Source organism: Ochlerotatus camptorhynchus, unplaced genomic scaffold (assembly GCF_037179485.1).
Source record: "Ochlerotatus camptorhynchus isolate MF236.1 unplaced genomic scaffold, CSIRO-AGI_Acam_v1.1 ptg000942l, whole genome shotgun sequence".
NCBI lineage: Eukaryota > Metazoa > Arthropoda > Insecta > Diptera > Culicidae > Ochlerotatus > Ochlerotatus camptorhynchus.
The window spans coordinates 35576-58134 of NW_027041386.1; the positions used below are offsets into that span (position 1 = coordinate 35576).

A 22559-nucleotide genomic window follows, 5' to 3' on the forward strand; every position below is an offset into this window, starting at 1 on the left:
TGATCAATTGAGGGTCTTTGAACAAATTCCGAATAAACCGATTTTCTTGCAAGAATATCTTAGAGGCATGATTTGATCTACAGCACAATTTGAGATCTCCAGAATAATTAATAATCAACCAGAAGAAGCACCAAAGTACCCTGAGAAGACTATGTAGGGGAAACAGCTCTATTGTTGCGGTACGTTAGCAGCGTTTGAAGCCTATTGTTGTGTATGAAGACTTCCATACACAACAATAGGCTTCAAACGCTGCTAACGATATATTGATCAATAAGAAATCTTCAGAAAAAATACTAATCAACCAGGAGAATAGCCAACAAGACATTATGCATGTATTTGATCAATTTAAGCTCTTTGCAATAATTTCATCAATGATCAATTTAAGATCTTTGCAAGAATATCTTAGAAGCATAGTTTGATCTACAGAGCAAATAGAAATCTTTTGAATAATTAAGAATCAACCAGAAGAAGTGCCAAAATACCCAGAGAACATTATGCTGGTATTTGACTTTGTTTTCCGTTTCCTAGCAAAGCGTAGGCCACCACGCAACCCACAGCATCATCGGATAGGGAAAACTTTGCCATTGATTTGCGTGGGCGGCCTTCGGTTTACGAAGAAAGGTCATGCAAAGTTTTGTTTACAATAGCAGATAGGCTTTTTTCAATTGTTGGTCGAGATTTCCTCATAATCCAACTTTCGTGCGAGAACATCTTACGGCATGATTTGATTTACTGAATAATAAAATAGAATAATAAAAAATCGACCAGAAGCATTTCCAAAATACCAAGAAAATATTATGTGGGTATTTTATTTCTTCGCAAAGTCTAGGCCACCACGTAAGGAACAGCATCATCGGATAGGGAAAACTTTGCCATTGATTTGCGTGGGTGGCCTTCGGTTTACCAGGAAAGGGCATACAATTTTGTTTACAAAAACTGATAAGCCCTTTTCAATTGTTGGTCGAGATTTCCTCATAACCCAAATTTCGTGCAAGACGAATTTACTCGAATTAATTAATTATTCCTTGAATGCAATGTATAACGAAAACCATGTAGAAGTATTGTATACAGATCTCAGCAAAGTGTTTGATCGAATTGACATACCCATACTTCTTTTTAAACTTCAAAAAATGACTATTCATTACGCACTCCTCAAGTGGCTTGAATCATATTTAACTGAAAGCCATCAAATAGTAAAATACAAAGGAAAGACATCAAATCCCGTTGTCACTTCAGGAGTTCCTAAAGGTTCCTAATTTAGGTCCGATTGTATTTATTCTCTTCGTCAATGATATATCTTTCATTATTAAGAAAATGAAAGTTTTAACACAAGTAACCAAAAGTTTCGCATTCAACGATTAAAATCACTTCCAAGTTCCGTAAAGTTCAAATAAAGTTCCGACCGAACCTTCAAGTTCCATAAAGTTCAAATAAAGTTCCTACAGAACTTCCAAGTTCCATAAAGTTCAAATAAAGTTCCGACCGAACTTTCAAGTTCCATAAAGTTCGAATAAAGTCCCGACAGAACTTTCAAATTCCATAAAGTTCAAGTAAAGTTCCGACAGAACTATCAAGTTCCATAAATTTCAAATAATGTTCTGACAGAAGTTTCAAGTTTCATATAGTTCAAATAAAGTTCCGACAGAACTTTCAAGTTCCATAAAGTTCAAATAAAGTTCCGACAGATTTTTCAAGCCACATGAAGCAAGCAATCCGCACAAGTCTTTTTTTTTATTATAGTCACTTTAACGCTCTTGGGTCATTCGTGACTTGTCCGGGGGTGAGATTTGAACTCGTGACTTTGGCGTGAGAGGTATGAATGCTAACCACTACGCCGGGGTCGCCCCCTGCCGCACAAGTCTTTACAAGTAACAAAATTTAATGTACCTACGTAAACATGAAATGATCAGTGGCCCGAATAAATCATTATTCTTATATTTCATCAACATTCTATCCAAACATTTAAAAAATAATTAAAAATTAATTTCCTGGATTCGAACCCGTGTATTCGGCATGCGATCTACGAGCGCTAACCACTTCGCCACAAATGTGTTGGAATACCATGCCGGCAAACACCAATTTAAAATTCATCAAGGTGTTGTGTTTCGTATTCAAGTCCAGCTCACTTTATTATATCTCAGATGATGCAGCAGTTCGTGCTGGTGCTCTCACGCAGAAGGACTGGGTTTAATTCTTCAAACAACTCCAATTCTACTACTAATGCTGATAAATCAATACACATGAATACCTGCCTTTAGAAATAACTTTTATAAAAGTGCGAACTAAATATAGAATTGGTATAGAGGACAACCTTTTTAATTTAATTTCTAAAAGTTCCGTTCAAGTTCCGCTAGAAGCTGCTTAGAATGCTTTTCAATTATGATACCGGAACTTTCAAGTTCTTATAACGACTTAAAAATGATTCTGCTTAGAATTCTATAGAACACCACCAACCAAGCTGCTTAAGCCACAAATAGCCTTTTATCAGAACTTTTGGTTACTTGGGAATCTATGCTGACGACATTAAACTTTTTTGGAAATAAAAGATGCCAAAGACATCATCACATTCAAAGAGGAAATACAGATATTCCATACTTGGTGTCAAAAAAGCCTGCTACAATTAAATATAAAAAAATGAAACTCAATTACCATTAGAAGAAAACGAATCCTACCCGATATAACAATCACTTTAGGAAACCAGATCGTTGAAAAGTGTGATAGAGTCAGGGATCTAGGATCTGGACTGAGAACTTACTTTCACAGATCATTTTAACACAATTATCAACAGAGCTAACAACATGCTTGGTTTCATAAAACGTTTCTGGTAAGGTCGATCTTAGAATATTGCAGGATAATTTCGTTCTTCTTTTTTCAATCACACACGAAAAAAGAATTGAGTTCGTTCAAAGGCAGTTTCTATTGTATGCACTCCGCAAGTTAGCTTCTTTCCTTCCGTCCTTTATTTAACGTCGGTCTCTGTTCCACAATCTAGTGCCAATCACCGACCAACATCGATTACCTTTCATTGACGGCAATCAAATGTGCAGGAAGGCAGCTTCCACACCTGCGTAGGATATCGCACCCAGATCAATGTTATAATAAGAGTCCCGCCAAGAGTGAAGCAAGAAGTACCAATCTAACTGTAAAGCGGGGTACCAGACAAGCAAAGTAAATAATCATTATTGTTCCCACAGCCAGTGAACTACAAGTATTGCGTTCATTACTAACAATATTTTAGTAATTGGGTTCTTAAAGGGTATTTAGGTAAATGCATATTCGTAATCTGCATTAAAAAACTGTTTTAAATATGTACAATTACATTTGCAAAAATCACCTTATTAGCGTCCCTCGGTGTCACTTTGTATGAACATTTTCCAGGTTCTATAATTGTTTTTGTCTCCCAGAAGCTCCGTTATCGACATGAACTTTTTCACTTCTGAATGAAAGTCATCCGATGCTAACGCAAAAAATCTGGTTGTCATTTACTCTGACGAAAATTAAATCACAAACAGTGCTGCTTGTTCGCAACATTTTCTCTTGGCGGGACTCTTATTATAACATTGACTCTGATCGCACCTCAACACACATGGGCCGGGACCAACGGCTTTACTTCCCTTCCGTGACCAGAGATTTTTATACCTCAGAAAAATCCCACCGACCTCGACTGGGATTGAACCCAGACCCATTAAGGTGAGAAAGCAGTCACACTTACCACTGCACCACCGGCGCCGGCATTCCGCAAGTTAGGTTGGGCTGTATTTCCTCTGCCATCTTACACAGCTCGGTGTATGCTCATAAATATCCAAACATTAAAAGAGCGTCGTGAATTTGCTATGATTTCTTTCGTAAACGATATCGTATCACATCGCATTGATTCAATAGAACTATTGTCGTCCTTAAATTTATGTACACCATATTAAAAGAAATAGAAATATATTTGCTACAAATCGTCATTGTACGAATTATGCCAAATTTGGACCCTTGAACCAAATGATGGACACATATAATACGCACTGCGATAACATTGACTTTACAATGACAAAAACCAAATTAAAGCAATTTTTTAATTCCTCGCATAACGTCAGCTAGAAGTATTTTTCTTAAGTTGTTTTCAAGACATATTATAAAAATATAAACAAAGACAAAATTGTAAAAAAGCACTTAAGACAACAATTGTAAAACAGCCTACACTGATTGACGACAAATAAATAAATAAATAAACTAACAACGCAGAGGAAGTGGAACCGGTGAAAGACGAGGAAGAAGAAGTTACGTGGGAAAACGAGGAAAGAAATTTTCAGCAGGTAAGATCGGAAACCAAGAAGACCAGAATTTCATACCCTACTTTCGATTTCCAACAACGAAAGGCTACCTTAATTACCTTATCGATACGGGAGCCAATAAGTCGTACATCAACCCAATAAAAAAAAACTTCCGTATCGTGTATTCAAATTCCACAATTTTTTTGACTACGGCTACGAAAACATAACTGCTATGCAGGCTAAAATCGATTCTAGCACCCACCAACTCTTTTTTTTCGTGGTAATCACAGTGACAGCAACTTGCTTAAACTCTACACTGGACCCCTTTTATTGATAAATTTTGCTTCTAAATATGAGCCTCTATTTTAAATCAACACACAGACGTTCCTAGGCTATGGTGCCCGTTTGGTCACTGTTGTTTTTGTGCTGATCCAAATAGTTTTGATAATATAATTGCGCATTCTTGTTTTTTTAAAAGGTTGATTTTTGTCCCAGTCTTGTCTTCTTTCGTCACTTATTTTGTCATTTTGTCTTGTGTATTAACCCCCACTTGTCTTGTTTATTGTGTCAACTTGTGTCTATTGTCCTTCCCCATCTGTTTTTAAACTCGTTCTGTTACTCTGTCATGACTAATTTCATTGCTATATAAAAATAGTAATATCAATTACAGGATAATATGGTTATTTCTCGATTACTTTTTCAAAGGGAAGCACCAGCTCATGCAAACAATGCATCCGATCGTTGATCCGGCGCAACAGGCAGCTCGCACGCGCTTATCAACACCACCAGCAGGTAGAGGAAAATTTCCCTATCTGATGATAGTGCCAGCACGCGCGGGCGAGCCACCAGTTACGCCAAATCGACGACCAAACGCACCGCCTACAAAAGCCGATACGCTCCCTTGAAAAAGTTATCGAGTTTTCTACTAATTAATGAATTATTGACAATTACCTATCATGATCCTTGACTCCACTATGATTTTAAGTTACCACTTTTTGATTATTTATCAAATACCTCTCGGAGTATATAACGCCCCGATGCCTTGTTGGTTTCTGGTCTCATTTGGATTGGTCATGAATTTGTTTGATATCCTGTTCGAAGTAATTCTTTGGGTTCCAGCTTGTACGTGTCTCACGTCATATGATTCGCCATTCATAAAGATAATGGTTAAAAGGGAGTAAAACATACATAAAGGTAGATTAGTATTAGTTGTACTTGATCCAAACAATAGAAAGAATATATAACTAAAAGTGCAATGGATAAGTGTTAGTTCCGGGATCATTTGCAAATAGTGCACTATTTGCAGCCAATTGTGATAAGATTATGCGACACTGCTACTACTACTATGTTAGATGTATGACTTGTCAATTTTCGCAACGCAATGTCTTTCAATAAATCACTCAATCAATTTGATGATTGAAAATTTGCTCAAAAGGGTTTTGTTGACATATCATACCTTACCGAAAACTAAAGCACAACAATCCTAATTCTTATTTCAAACCTATCAACATATTTAACACATTTTTCCTAAAACTTCACTTGTTAGTAAGCGCCTGGTTGAAGATATGACTTTCGCTATTGACATTGTTTGTAATTAACAAATACACTAAATAGGAAGATTTATTATACAACTTCATAGGCTAGTAGCCTCCCTAAGAGGACCCCCCCTCGTCCTATCTCTTATGTTAATTAACTTTCTGAATTCTCTTATTGAAGTTTATTTAATAAATAACTGAAATCTCTAATCCACCCACACAATCATAACCCATGCTTTTAAACTAAAATTTAACGTGTTTCAAGTACATCTGGCTTTGACATATATTAATTATATCTTTGTTCGTCCCAGGTGACACCTTCAAGGCTTCAAGTGACTAAAATGCTTCACTTTGAAGTTAGTTTCCAAGCTAATTTTAAATTGTATATTGTATAGGGTAAATGTTCCAACTACGCTCTCACGCTTCCACTATGTGGCACCACAAAAATACATATGAATATTTCCCAATAGAAGCACACCACAGTGGAAATCCCGAGCCATAGTTCAAACACTTATCCCAAATCAAAATGAAGCACATATAAGATTAGTTACAATACCATGTACAAAAATGATGTTTAACATTGTTTCCTGAGTAATACCTCAATGAAAACAACAATGAAAGCTTGTCACGCAAATAGAAGGAGCATCGTTGGGCACTTTCTGAAATATTTCAATAGTATAATTCCCTTGCAAACCCAAATAAATCTATCTGCGTAAAAATAAATAAAATAAGAGTGATTTGCGGCAAAACCCGCCAGTATCGCACCCAACGTCAGTGCCTATACGTAAGCGTACTACGACGCGGCTCTCAATTAGGGTTCCATTTACTTTGATGTGTTTTTTAAAAATTCAAAAGCAGTTTTTTTCGTCGCATTTTGTGTAAAATATCAAAAGGAATCGAATAGTGCGAGCTTTTTGAAATCTGAACTAATGCGTCGGAAAAAACTGCTTTTGAAATTTTCCAAAAAGCATCAAAGTAAATTGAACCTTAAAGGAGTAACAAGTGTGATACTACCACTGCTAGACTAGATTTAGACTAGACTTTCTCTCATGCAGTGGTTTACCAGAGAGGGGAAGCTTAGTAATCCCCATTGCCTGCCCATGACGCCATTCTATCGCGGCATGAGCCAGCAACGCCGACCATAAACCTACCGTCTCCAACACTCCACTAGCATGAAATTAAGCCCACCCACCAACAGCAAGGTGCATAAACTAGCCAAGGGGAGGGGATTCTAGCACCCACCAACTCTTAATAGAAAACACCAAGTATCCCCTATCAAAATATTATCCCTGCTCAGTGAACTTTCTCGCAGTTCAGAAATAGAGAATTTTTTTGAGATATGCACTACAGTTAATGGTACATTTCTCATTGAGGATGAATTGAATTTAACGAGCGATACTATGTTACAACCTTGTCTATATATAGCAAAGGTAACCGTGCCACCGTACATTTATCAAATAAAAATTATGTTAAGGTGGATGCAATCCAACCTTCTGGGAATGAACATTTCCTTCGATATAAAACGTGTTCCAAACTCAATTTTCCAGTGGATCACTGGTAACAGCGCTAAAACCTTTCAAAGAGGATAAAATGAAACAGTAAAAAAGGTTATCTTCCATTTTATTCCACATAATTAATGTTGGTATCTATGATAGATACGTATTTCGACTACATTATATAAAGGTTTCACCTTGATTACTGCTCTTTACAACGACGCGACTTACAGTACAACAAAATCAAGCCTCGAGATATTGTTTTTGGCAATTGAACCTCATTAAATCCTGAAGAAATCAACATCTCGAAACAAACTTATATAAACAGCTAAAGATAACAGCTGACCGACATAACAATAAGTTTTTAATAATGGACAACGAAGAATATTAAAAAACTTGCTAAGGTACTTGTTACGGAGACGGTGTCGTTCGGACTTCTTTAAGACAAACTCGTCAAGTTATCTTTCGGAGTAAGCTTTTAGCTGCAATTTATTTTAATTAGTTTTATGCACGTTTTTACAAATTTTTAGTGTTACTTACAATTATTAGTCTTCTTCGTTTTTTAATCCGTCTGTGTGTAACAGTTGCTTTGCTTGATTGTTGTAACCTAGTCTATATGAATTCAATCAGTGTTTGTGTTTATTTTAGGCAAAAAATATTACTCACAAGATGGTTTTATAACCAGTAGGTTTTATAAGATACAACTTTTAATATTGCAGCACTAAATATAAACTCCAAATTTTAACGTATTCTTCTGTGTTCTTTGTACTAAGTATTAACAATTGGAATTGATAATGATAGAGAAATTTGCATTACTGACAATTCCGGTTGACGTTTCCGAGCTTGACGTTGTCAGTCAACCGTTAGGTCGACTGGGTCGGCAGCGTTTGCCGATGACGGGGGGTCTTGGATCGTCGCGCACATACCCCACCCCGTATTGCATGAAGTTCCTTCAGCCATACCATCCTGTTCCAGCACGTCCAAGACAGCCAACTTAGTTAACGGACGCTGATGTATGCCCGTAGCAGACCTCACATCCGCGCTGCGTATTCTTCCGTCTTTTCCTGTATACACCTTTACGACGATTCCCCTTTCCCAGCTATTCCTCCTTGTTTCGTTCACGATCATAACCAAGTCTCCAATCTGTATCGGTTTCACTTCCCCGAACCACTTCGACTGTCGCGATATGACTGGTAAGTATTCCCTGATCCATCGATTCCAGAAACGGTCCAACATGACCTGCACGTGCTTCCAATTCGAACGCATAACCGATGCATCATGCAGCGAAGCAGTGACTGGCTGGCATACTCCGTTAGAACTTAGAAGCAGGAAGTGGTTCGGAGTGAGCGCTTCACTCTCTGCTGAATCCAAAGGAAGATACGTAAGCGGACGAGTGTTCACCATTGACTCCACTTCTGCTAAGGCAGTTAAGAGCGTTTCTTCATCAGGATTCCTCGAAATTTCCATGGCGGCCAAAGCTGTCTTCACCGACCGCACTAATCGTTCCCAGATGCCCCCCATGTGCGGAGCATAGGAAGGATTCAGCTTCCACTGCGTTGCTGCATTTGTGAACGTGGCGGCCATGTCATGGTTGATCTGATTCACTTTTTGCTGCAGTTCTTTCCGGGCTCCCTGGAAATTTGTCCCCTGATCTGAGTATATCTCCAAAGGCGCTCCACGGCAGGCAATGACGCACAGCTAACTTGCAGGATTCCGTAGTCAACGTGAATGCAACCTCCAAATGAACTGCCCTCGTCGTGAGACAGGTAAATAATGCCACCCAACGTTTCACACAACCCCGTCCAAAATAATCTAGACCAGTAAAGGTGAAAGGCCTGACGTATGGAGTTAGACGTGCCTCCGGAAGTGGACTCATTCGAGGAGGCTGCGGAATCGACTTACGAACCTTGCATCCCCAACACTTCTTTGCCACCTTTCCCACAGCAGCTCTCAACTCGGACACATGGAACCGTTGCCTGAACTCGTTCACGATCGTCTCGTTGTTCGCATGACCAAACTTACGATGATAGCTGTCTATGATAAGTGTAGTCACGTAGTGGTTTTTGGGCAGAATCGCAGGAAACTTTGCTTCATCTGACAGCCAGGGAGCGGCACCGATCCTACCGTCCTTCCGGATTACGCCATCGACTCCGAAGAAAGGACACAGCTTATAAATTCTGCTGCTCTTCTCAATTACCTTCCGCTGGTTGATGGGTAATTGTTGGTTAGACTCCACTGTAGCGTATTCACCTGCAAATCCTTCTCGTTGTATCAGGCGCAGCATCGTCAGTTCTGCTTCCTGGAGTTCTTCTCTGCTTATAATTTCAGGATCTGGAAGCGGCAGTTTATTCTTTTTCTTCAGGCAGTTATCTCGAAATCGTCGCACATACGCTACAGTCCTCAACATTCGTTCCCATTTCGAGAATCGCTCAAACTGAACCGTTTCACCTGCTACTGCAATGTGAAGGACGTTGACGGTCCGTATCTCCTCAGAGGTGGTCCATTCCGCCTCCTGTTCCGGCCAATCTTCCTCATCCTTGTAAAGGAATTCTGGACCTCGCAACCACCTACTTTTTTCTGAAGCAATCGGGCCGTTTCCCCATTTTGTAGCTTCATCTGATACATTCCACCTCGTTGGCACCTTTCTCCATTCGGATACATCGGATTCTTCCAGAATCTCACCGATTCTGAAGGCCACAAATTGATGAAATCTCCGTTGATCTGATCGAAGCCACGCTAGGACGGTGTTCGAATCGCTCCAGAATACTTTCCTTCTAATCGGAAGAGTGTGGCTGGCAATGATGGTCTTCATCAACCTTGTACCGATTACAGCAGCTTGCAATTCTAGTCTTGGTACAGATAGTTGCTTGAGTGGTGCCACCTTGGTTTTGGATGCTACTAGAGTGCAGCGGACAGTTCCACGATCGACAATCCGAAAATAAGCAGCTGCGGCATAGGCAGCCATACTCGCGTCTACAAAAATATGCAATTCCAGAGTTTCGAGTGCTTGTAGATTATACCCGGGAAAATAGCAGCGTTCAATTCGTACTTGTCCCAGGTCTTGGAGAGCTACAACCCAACGGTGCCACAGTGGAAATATTATCTCTGGTATTTTTGCATCCCATCCAATGCCCGATCTCCAAACATCTTGCACCAAGACTTTGCCATGGATTACGAAATTCGCCACCAGTCCCAAAGGATCGAATATGCTCATCACAAGACTTAGAAGTTCCCTTTTGGTGGGATAGACACATCCATTTAGCAATCTCTCGAGTTCACTGTGAAAGCGTATCGCAAAGGAAAATACGTCCTCTTTGGGTAGCCAAATCATACCCAAAACTCGTTCCGAGCCGCTACCTTTTCCCATCACGAAAAGTCGAATCTGATGATTCTTCACCGATCCGCTTCAACACTTCTGAAGAGTTGGACAGCCAATGTCGAAGTTCAAATCCCCTACGTTCATGAACTGTTTTCACCTCCTCGGCAACTGTACTGCTTCTTCGACCGTGTCGACGCTGTCCAAATAGTCGTCGACATAATGGTTCTCCACCACCGCAGTTGCGGCTTTTGGAAACTCGGCAGAGTGCTCACTAGCATTTAGATTTTTCACAAACTGTGCAGAGCTTGGCGAACAGGTTGACTCAAATATAGCGACATCCATTACGAACACTTGCACCGGTTCCGACATATGGTTTCGCCAGAGAAACCGTAGTGCTTGGCGATCTTCTGGCCTGATGAACACTTGGTGGAACATCTCCTTTATGTCGGCGTTGATTGCCACCTCCTTCTGCCGAAATCGACACAATACGGTTGGAAGCGACTGTAGCAGATCCGGACTTTTGAGGAGAACCGAATTCAGGGAAACACCTTTCACCGATGCTGCGGCGTCCCACACGATGCGAACCTTCTCTGGCTTTTTGGGGTTCGTCACTACTCCCAGCGGCAGATACCAAACTTGACTTGAATCGGTCTCCTTCAGTTCTTGTTCAGTGGCTCTATGAGCGTATCCCTTATCTAAGTAATTAGCCACCTGCTCCCGCACTTTCTCGTACAACATTGGATCTTTTGATAACCGCTTTTCAAGACACTGCAACCTTCTTTCCGCCATAGGCCTGCTGTCAGGAAATTCCACCTTGTCCTGTTTCCATAAAAGACCTGTTTGGAACTTCCCTGAATTTGTACGCACTGTAGTGGCTTCCATCAATTCACGAGCTCGTTTTTCGTTGATTGATTCGACCATTTCGGTTGCGCCAACGCCCGCACCTTCGATAGTGAAGAAACTTTTCACCATCTCGTCAAGTTCATAATTCGTCGGGCGATTGCAGACGTACATTACTCGGTGGGGCAGCTTGGCATTCGCATCTCCTGATCTCCCATACAGCGTCCAGCCTAAACGTGTTTTCGCCGCAACTGGTTCATATCCTTTGCCTTCTCGGAGTTTGAGAGGCGTCTTCAACTTGGTGTTATCTAGACCGATCAGTAACCCTGGTACCGCACAATCGTAACTTGTAACAGGAAGCCCCTTCAAATGAGGAAACTTGGCCTGTAGTTCATTGAAGTCGACAGTTTGATGCGGTAAGTCCAAACTGGATACTGTGTGGTGCTTGTTGGAATTGCTTCCGGAAATCTCTACATGCACTCGTTGGGAATCCTCCTCGGTACGCTTTACACCGTTGGTCCATTGCATGCACAGCGGAATGGCTGGTCCCGTAACTCCAAGCTCCTTAGCTATCGAACTCTCCAGCAACGTTGAATCTGATCCCCCATCCAGAAAGGCGAACGTGTTCACGGTTTTCCCATTGGCATGAAGCGAAACTGGAATGATGCGGAACAGTATTCTCTGGTGTTGGTGTTGATGGACCGTCACTACGCCCGTACTAGTTGTTGCAGGTAAACTTCTGGAGTTCCCTCCGTCTTGCGGATTCCCCGGATGTAGGAACTTATGATGATGTTCTTCGCAACCGTCAGTTCCGCATACTGGAGTCTTGCACGGCCACTTACCGTGTGGATACAGGCACCGTTTACACAAATGTGCTTCCTGAACTGCCTTCCAACGGTCATCCAGTTTCTTCGCTTTGAAGGTAGGACATTCCTTAGGTTTATGTCCAGGGGTTTGACATACTGCACATGGACGCATCGTAGGAATCCTTGATGATTGAGATTCATCCAGTTTGTTACCGCTGTTGTTGGTTTTATCGGAACGTTCTGGGTTGGTATCGGAGCGAACAGAATTCACAAACGCCTTTCCTTTCTGCCGCTCTGGTTTCGTGCATTCCGAAAATCCACTGCTGACACTGCTAGCGGCGTTGATGATCATGTTCATGTAGTCAGCAAAAGCGCGTAGATCCTCTACCAATACTGATTGCTTGTGCATTGCCCATCCCAATTTGATGTTCACCGGTAGCTTCTCCACGAGCTCTTGGAGAAGTACAGGATTTGCCAAATGCATCTCTTGTCCAGCTGACACCAAATGAGCACAAAGGTTGCGAACTACCAATCCGAAATTTACAAGAGTCTCTAGCTTCTCCGGTTTCGGTGTAGGGGTGCTGCGAACTTCATTAAGCAGCATTCCAATGATAGCATCTGGTCGGCCGTACAACATACGAAGGGTTGAAACAATCTCGCCTACGTTCGATGGATGTAACAAAAAACTGCTAACCGCCTTTCTTGCATCGCCTTTCAGACAGCGCTGCAGTCTCAGAAGATTTTCGGCATCCGTGTACCCACACATTTGCGTCGATGTTTCGAAATTACTCCAGAATAGTGGCCATTCCACTGGGTTTCCCTCAAACGATGGAAGATCCTTTGGAACCACATGACGTGCAGCTAATTGGTGCGCGTTTGGTCCTCTGAATGTCTCTTGAGGAGGTGGATGATCCGGCGCATTCGTGATAGGGATGTTGGTTACTCTTGGATTGTTCACCGCCATACGAGTACTGGTTTGTACTGGTTGCGGATAAGACATGGCAGGTTGATTAAATTCGTGACCTAGGTATCCCGAATTTTGATTCTGTCCCCAATTCCCATCCGAATATGACACAGGCAAAGGATTTGAATAAGTTGCTTGCTGTGCCACAGACGATGGCGGTATATAATTGTTAACGGTGCCCCAAGGATTTTGTACAACATTTTGATTTGTTTCTCGCTGGTCATGCACGTAACATCTATTACTCACCGCCGTCGTCGGGGGGATAAACTGACCCACTACAGGATTGGCCGCCACGTTTTGGCCGGTATACATTCCCTGGTAAAACATCGAGGCTGATGGTTGCATACCCGAGATGATCGGCTGCGTCTTATTGACCACACGGCTTGTTCCTAGATGCTCCCCAAACGGTATGCTTCTTGGCGTTGAATGGTAAGATGGTGGTGGTATAAAATACGAAGGCTGCTGCCAAACCGACTGAGCTGCACCTGACTGCGCATACACCGGTACAGAAGATGATGAAACCATGGGCGGGTGTGATGGTATTGACCAAGCTGACGATGACGACACCTGCGGTTGGTACGAGGTGGACGATAGCGTAACAGGGTACGGCGTGTACAATGGGACATAAGTCATCGGTGGCAATGAAGGCAACGGGTACGAAACAGATGCCGTCGTTGTTGGTGATATCACGAACATATTGTTGACATTCGTTGTGGACGGCAGATTCACATTCTGCGGAGCACTCACCAACGGAGTTGGTATTGGTCTGCCTTGGTTCCACTGCATCAATGTTGTTGATATTGACGGAACAGGCAGCGGTTGCTGAACGGATGAAAGTGGCTGTACAAACACTTGCTGTGACGTTGTGCACGCCAAAGAGTTCAATGGAGAAATCAGAGGACTGGTCGTCATCATCAGTGGGTTTTCACTGACAATAACCATGGATGCCGATGATTGTTGCACTTTGCTGCTTCCAGCCACTGCAGTAGTCGTCGCTGAGGTTGTTTAGATTGAACTCGTTGGTGCCTCCGTTCGCAACGTGAGCCCAGTAGGGATACCCCCAGTATTGGCACTGGTGGGTTCTGACAAATCCAATCTTGAACCTTGCTATTACCTTGATTGTAGATTCGGTGGCTGCGAGTACTTGCTGCATCACCATCGTCCTCCAGCTGAGTGTGGAGAAGATTATATTTCTTCTTGATGAATATCCCTCCGATCTCTCTCTAAACGTAACGCCATCTCTTGAATTTGCTTGTCTTGTTTTTCCCTTTCTTCCTGCATCCGTATCTGCAGTCGTTTCTCATCTGCCAAGCGCTGCATTTCTAGCTGCAACCGGGCTTCTCGAGAGCTGGCGGATGTTGATGCTACCGAACCGGGGTTGGGATTTGTACATGCCATGCACATAAAACTTCGATCTTCTTTCTCGATGCTGTCGTTGACACCGACACATCTAAAATGGTACCAGCGTTCACATCCGTCGCACTGTACGCATCGTTCGGTTGATTGCAGATAATGCACTGATGATCCGATGAATCACCAAAATCAACAGGCGCAGGGTCTGATAACGACATGGTTATGTGCTATTTATGCCAATGTTTATTTCTTGCTGAAGTCTAGCTCGAGCAATTAGAAATAATAATTCTAAAAGTTTGTTACGGAGACGGTGTCGTTCGGACTTCTTTAAGACAAACTCGTCAAGTTATCTTTCGGAGTAAGCTTTTAGCTGCAATTTATTTTAATTAGTTTTATGCACGTTTTTACAAATTTTTAGTGTTACTTACAATTATTAGTCTTCTTCGTTTTTTAATCCGTCTGTGTGTAACAGTTGCTTTGCTTGATTGTTGTAACCTAGTCTATATGAATTCAATCAGTGTTTGTGTTTATTTTAGGCAAAAAATATTACTCACAAGATGGTTTTATAACCAGTAGGTTTTATAAGATACAACTTTTAATATTGCAGCACTAAATATAAACTCCAAATTTTAACGTATTCTTCTGTGTTCTTTGTACTAAGTATTAACAATTGGAATTGATAATGATAGAGAAATTTGCATTACTGACAATTCCGGTTGACGTTTCCGAGCTTGACGTTGTCAGTCAACCGTTAGGTCGACTGGGTCGGCAGCGTTTGCCGATGACGGGGGGTCTTGGATCGTCGCGCACAGTACTCGTAAAGCCCTTATGGCCATCGATATAGAGAAATATAACCTGTTACTCAAACTGACAAAACCGTTACTGACTTGCAAGGCATCAAAACACACAAAAGAAAAGTAAAACGAACTTGACAGACTGTCATCTTTTCAGACTATGCCTACTGACGACGAGGACGCATGCGGAAATATTCATCCACGACGTAGAGAAAAATCCAATAGTAGCTATTCCAACAGGTATAGCAAGAATTAGCAGCAACTTTTTTTTTTAAATAGGCCATCACAATAATTTAAATTCGCTAGCGGATTTAATATGGAACTTAGATACTATGATTCAAAAGAAAATCTCAAGCCAAAAATGTTAAGTCCAGTTATAAAAGTTAAATCTGAAAATCTTCATTAAATGTTCGATAAATTAAAACCAACTTGACAGAAACGCTGGGACAATTTAGGGCGAGCGTGGAAATACATATTAGGGAGCCCCGATGCAGCTGATTTAAAGATAATTAATAGTACCATGAAAACCCATGAACAGATCAAACTGAAAAACATTACAGCAACAATCAATTCTCTCGTTGATATACTCAAAATTCCACGAATCAAAAATATAAAATACCAGCTCAGCTACATAGAACCCGTTATTTCCAATAATCGGATGCATCTAACAGCGAAGTACTCCTTAAAAGGATCGAATCCCTTCTAAACTAATGCCCCATGTACACGGCATACAAATATATATATTTGCAATCATTCACAGCTGGAGCCTTTAGGAAGGTGTATACAACAATTAGCGAACCAGCTCAATGTCCAATGATAAAAGTATATGAGAAAACGTTCGTTAAGCGAATAAATGACGCAAACATCCTAATTACTGCCGAGAACATCACCTTAACGTCGAACTGTTCGGTACAACGGCGAGAATTGCGGGGATCGTATCTGATCCAGTTTTCAGACTGTACTATCAAACTGAACGAGGAGGAATATGCTAATAATAATGCAGACCTATCACCCAACCTGTATCATCCAACTACCAGACTTATGGTAGCTCCTACAAAAGTCATAAACAAAATTCCGTTACAATACCTACATACAGGAATATCACCTAGAACACCAGAGTCATATCGAGCATCTAAATATGACCACCGACAACATACATTGGAAATTCATGTAGTTAGCTGAGTATCATTTGGCACATCATCCACAATCCTGCTAGTACTGATGGCAGCACTAATCATTCGGATCATCCTACCATTTGTGTCACGTAAGGTAAAATACATCTTTACATCAGGACGAACCAACACAGAAGACCTAGAGAGGGAACCACCAACAAGACTTGGAATCATCGAGGAAGACTTCACAACCTACTTGAAACAGAGGGCACCCTATCAGGCAACCGAGGTTCATCCCACAGGAATCGAGGACGACTTTCAAGTAGACGGGGGATCGTTAGGAATAGTCTGATAGGTGAATTGACCAATCAGGTAATTCAGCGCAGGTTGGCGCGAAACGTGGCGCATCACGTGGCGGGTGTGAGTTATTTTTTAAACAGTGACTTAAGAAGAAAGATCCCCTGACTCAGAACTTCCGAAAAATTTTAAGATTTTTTTTTGTAGCATTGTGAACTTCTCTTAATGTAATTAAATTTTTCTGAAGCTCACAGAAATTGTTCGAAATTTGCTGAAATTTGTATTTATTTCCTAAATTTCTAAGATCGTCTTTTGTAATTCTTAGTAGTTCTTTTAATTCCGCATTTTTTTTCTGAAGTTTGCACATTTTCTCTGGATGTTCACAGAATGTCTATTAAATTAGTATATTTTCTTTGGAGTTTGTCAAATTTCTTACATGATTGTAAAACTGTTTCCAATTCGCGAAGTTATCAGTAATATTCTATAAAATTTGCAAAACTGCTTTGGCTTCCATCTCTTCACATAACTTTTCCTGAAGCTTGCCGCCAAAATTATAAATTACAGATCTTGAATGTTTTACCTAGATCTCGTTTTAAAACAATTTCGCATTTCTCACTAGTCGGCCAAAAGATAAAGCTGATACGTCCCTTCGAAAAAGTTTTCGATATATTTTTATATGAGTCAAACCAAGAAGTAAATGTAATTATAATATTGAAGTGAAAAATAAAGCTTACGCTTATGCTTTTGAAATCCATTTCAATTAATTCTTATAATTTGACTGATTTTCATTTATCATATGTATGTTTGTATGTATGTATGCAGCCATTTCCAAAATAACCAAAGAATATTATGCAGGTGTTTGATCAATTCAAGGTCCTTGAAGTAATTCCTCATCAACCGACTTTCTTGCAAGAAAATCATAGAGGCATGATTTGATTTACTTAACAATTAAAAATCTGCAGAATGATATCTTATCAATCATAAGAATGGCCAAAATATCAAGAGAGCATACCTGCATAATGCTAATAATGAATGTTAATGAATTAAAGGTCTTTAGAATAATTCCTGATCAACCTACTTACTTAAAGAATATCTTAGAGGCATGATTTGTCCTATTGAACAATTAGAGATCTTTTTAAGAAGAATTGTTAAAATACTCTGAGAATATATTAGACGCATGACTTGATTTATTGAACAAGCAGAAATCTTCAGAATAATTACTAATCAATCAGAAGAATTGCTAAAATAACAAGAGAACATTATTCAGGTATTTGATCAATTGCGGGTCTTTGGAATAATTCCTGATCAATCGATTATCTTGAGAGCAAATCTTTGAAGCATGATTTTATCTGTTGAACAATAAGAAATCTACAGAAAAATTGCAAATCAGCCGAAATATAAAGATGACATTATTCAGGTATTTGATCACTTTAAGGTATTTGGAATAATTCCTGATCAACCTGCCATTTTTTTAGATTATCTTAGACAGTTGATTTATTGAACAATTTGAGATCTTCAGAATAATAACTCATCTACCAGAAGAATTGCCAAAATACCCATAGAACATAATACAGTTACTTGATAATTTGAAGGTCTTTGGAATGATTACATCTGTGGACTTCAAAACATACATGTGAACTCAGAAAAGTTGAAAATACTTCACTTAAAATCTGTGTATTTCACATGCGTTATGAATTTTTTTGTTAATTCAGCAAACATCAGAAAAATTCAATGATTGTCAGAAATGATATGCAAGCCTTTGAAAAGTTTCTCGAATTCTAGAAAAAATCGCATATGCTGAACTTAAGAAAAAAAAAATAAGTAATTTTTTGTAGCATTGTTACCACGCACAACATGGACTGCAGATTCCGGACGAACCAACTTTCATCACTCCAGCGGGAAATCCCTCCACCCTGGATTTTTTTCTCTGTCGTACATCGGACTATCCAATACGGAGGCGCACAACGATTTCAGTTCCGACGACCAACCGGTGGTAGTTGTTGGTGTCAACGTGATTGCTGCTAGAAGCTGCATGCGTTAAGACTACCATCATGTCAACTGGGTGTAGTTCGGACGAATGGTGGACAGAAATATCAAAGAAAATCCGCCGCTCGACACCGTAGATAACATCGACTGAGCGTTGGAAGAAGTTAATCAGGCCTTATCCGTGGCTGAAGAGGAGTGTGTTCGATAAGCTCCTGTGAGGGATAAGTTTGTTGCTATTGATTCCCATATCCAAGTTCGCTTGAGAAATGTTCGTAGACGCCAGTTTCAGAGGACTGGAGATCTGGACAAAAAACGTGAAATAGTTGATCTGAACAGGTAGCAAAAATCATACCAGTACGCAAATCCGGTAAGGATCCAACATTGCCCTCAAGCTACAGACCGATCAGCCTCCTTTCAGCGCTGAGCAAATTGTTCGAGAAACTCATTCCCAGTCGTTTTTCGAGGAACACAACATTTTCCTACCGGAGCAGTTCGGGTTCAGGAAGGGGCACACCACCCAATCATCAGCTAGTACGGGTGATGAATAACATGAGAAGTAACAAGGCTGTATCCAAGGCCACAACGTTGAGAAATTGTTTGACAATGGCTGACATGATAGACTTGTATACAAGCCTTGTAACTTCAACTTTCCTTTGCATCTTATTAAAAACACCTGTAACTACCTCCTGCAAAGATTGTTTCAAAGTATCGTTGAATGGTTTTATTTCAGATACGTTTTCCACTCCAACAGGAGTCCCGCAAAGCAGTCTGCTGGGCCCCTTGCTTTACAGCATCTACACTTCCAACATTCTTCCTCTCGGAGCAGGTTGCGTGTTTTTCCTCTTCGCAAATGGGACCGCATTTGCCGTCAAAGGAAGGATGCCTCGCGAAATTACGAACAAACTTTAACAATGCCTTGACGCCTTTGCTGATTATGCTAACACTTGGAAAATTAATATCAATACCTCAAAAACCCAAGCAATCATGTTTCTCCACCGGTAATGCCTCAAATTAAAACCGACTTCCTCTTGTATTAGGGATGATACAAGGGTTTAGTGGCTCGCCGAAATAACTTATCTCGGAATGTTGTTCGATGAAAAGCTCCTCTTCCGCTCGTATGTAGTCAAAACCGTATGAGCACAGACTCATAGGAACAAAATCCAGGTCGCTGAGGATGATCCTTGATCGTCCTTTCGATACAAGAATTTCGGATATCTACCTATAGGCGAACGTTCCAAAATTAGAATTCATGCATGTAAACCACACACATACAGGAAATAAAGGTCAAGAGAAACGAGGAGAATTACGGTAGACTTGGAAGCGGCAACATTGAGGAAAATAACCAGCAGAAGATAGCAGATTCAGCAGCAGCCGGGCTTCAATTGCGAGCCCATCCAACAACGACAGCAATCCAAGGAGTAGGTCACTCTGCACACCAATCTTGGGTCATATTGTGCCGGTCATAGCGCAAGCTGCGATTGTTTGTAAAATACCCAACCCGGCAACCCGGTATCTCTGACACCTTGAATGTTTTGGTTTGAAATCGCAAGGATTATTCGGATGGAGAATGACGCGGGAAGTGGCGGGTGTGAGTAATTTTGGTGTTTTGTGTTCATATGATAATAAAAGTCCTGTGCTTTAGGGTTTTATAATGCCCTTAAAGGCAAACCAGAAACCTAGCCTTTCATGATGTGAAAAGCAACGGTCTATCAGCGACCAGAAAGAGTTGAAACCGTTGGGGAACATTGTTGGAGACCGACTATAGAGGATGATTAATATGACTTCTGTAGTTTTTTTTGTGTGAGTTGCAGCACTATTTGAATTAAGGGTACTAATGGGGTCTGATTTAATGCTTCTTTCTCTTGAGCTCACTCTTGAACCTAAATTTCGGATTAAAATCTATAAGTGAACCGAGAAGTGAAGTGCTGGTCTGAGTTCCTCTGGTTTATTCAATTAGCGGATGTTTCTGAATATACAGTCAAACGGCACGTAATGCTGTGAACGACTTTAGTGACAGTGGTCAAGCAGTGCTCCCATTTTATTTACAACAATCCAAAGCCTACGATATTGTGCCGATTGATGTGCCCAAGCTGTGCCGAATCTAATTTTGGCACAATGTGCTGAGTTACTTTACCCCTTGCAGCAATCACATCTGGGTTCATCCACATAAAAAAAAATGCAAGGTATCCTCTACATCTCCGTTTATCGTTCTGTCTATACCGGTTTGTTCTTTTTATCTCGCACGCATCCCATCGCAGCAGTGCCAAATCTTTTTTTGAAATAAAATGCATCCCCCGAAGTGACGTTCCCTCTGATTACATCCGATCCATCAAAATTAATATGTTCAAAAATTTTGTGTACATCGTACAGCATAATATTACACAACAAGCGACATTACCAATGTGCAACTGTTTAGATGTAATATTCCCGGATGTATTGATTTGGTGAGTACGTTTTAGTTGAAGATTGTTCGCTCTAAATAACCCTTTTTTGAATACATTTCATTAATCAAACATTATTATATGCTGGGTTTTGGGGGGCAGCCTAAGGGTTTCAAAGGATTTGTAGACTGGACAAGGGTTCTTGGATTTGCCAGTCCCTTGTCACGTGTTGATAGACGTACATCTTATCGTTTGTCTTCCAAAGATCTCCAATGAAGTTGATTCACCCTGCTGCAACAAACCATCAGGCAGAAATTTACAACCAGTGAAGTATCTGCAGTCATATGTAATCCTTGCACTGATGGTGGGTTCTATTCACATCACATCACATCACGTCAAATTAGTTTAGTTATGTGTCCCTGGTGCGATGCCTTGATTCCTCATGATTTTTAAGAGTTATGAATTGATCGGAAAAAATATCTGACATCACTGATTAGTTCAAAATATGTTGGCTTGCTTAGAGTTATGTCAGTTTGTCTATGTGTCAATATACCAGTCATGGCTATACGTTCCTATTATGGTGTTCCAATTCCTATTGAATTCACATATGCCATAATTGGAACACATGCGATAATAGGAACGTACATACATCTATCCTCTCTGCATATTTTCACGTGGACAATTTTTATCTCACCTGCCATCATGTTGCAATAGTGACACAGCCAATTCAACGGCGAGGCTAGACGCAATACTAGCTACCGCAGGCCTGGTGACTGTACATTGTTGATCCAAAGTACGATCTTTGAGAGACTGAAAAAAAATGTAGATAATCGTTTTAATAACCGTAATTAGTTAATGCCTACATTTCCTGGTGCCACAATATCGTTGCAAAAATAGCAACCCAAACGAGATCCCGACAGCTCCTTAAATCCTTCCACTTCAATACTTTGTTGCAAATAGGTTGTTGATTGTGCTCCGTGACGCATGACTAGGAATGAATCAAATCCAAGAGCAGCGTTGATCGTCATCTGAAAATATGTTTGGTTAACCATGTTGTTATCAAGTAGATATAAAATAATTGTTTAGCTTCTAAAACATAGCAGTAAACGGAGCAGACATGTACCACGTTTATTACTGGAAGAGAGTTTCTATTAGGGAAACCACATACATCCTATATAGCGTTAAGGGCCACGCACATTAGATCCGTTTGCGTTGCGTTGACGTAAATTTGACAGTCAGATAATAGATTTAGCTATCACTTTGCCGCAACGCGTCCGATCCGGATCTAATGTGCGTGGGCCTTTAGCGTTGTTATCTACGAAGTATAGATTGGATACTAGCGACACTCACGACTCTTTTGAAATTATCAGTCAGACTACTTTCTGGAATAATGCTGGGGAGTAAATATTGATTCCAA

The 22559-nt window shown here is 40.6% G+C and overlaps 1 protein-coding gene across 1 annotated transcript in view; it reads right to left on the reverse strand.

The window, feature by feature from the left end:
* LOC135715532 (uncharacterized) overlaps window positions 1-22209 on the reverse strand; it is a 46393-nt gene extending 24184 nt beyond the window's left edge. Inside the window, exons 1-2 of the mRNA XM_065238773.1 lie at window positions 22006-22209; window positions 21837-21952 (exon numbers count right to left, since the gene is read on the reverse strand). Coding sequence (XP_065094845.1) covers window positions 21837-21952; window positions 22006-22194 — 305 coding nt within the window. The 5' untranslated portion in view covers window positions 22195-22209. The remainder of the gene's footprint in view (window positions 1-21836; window positions 21953-22005) is intronic.
* Window positions 22210-22559: the final 350 nt, after the last annotated feature.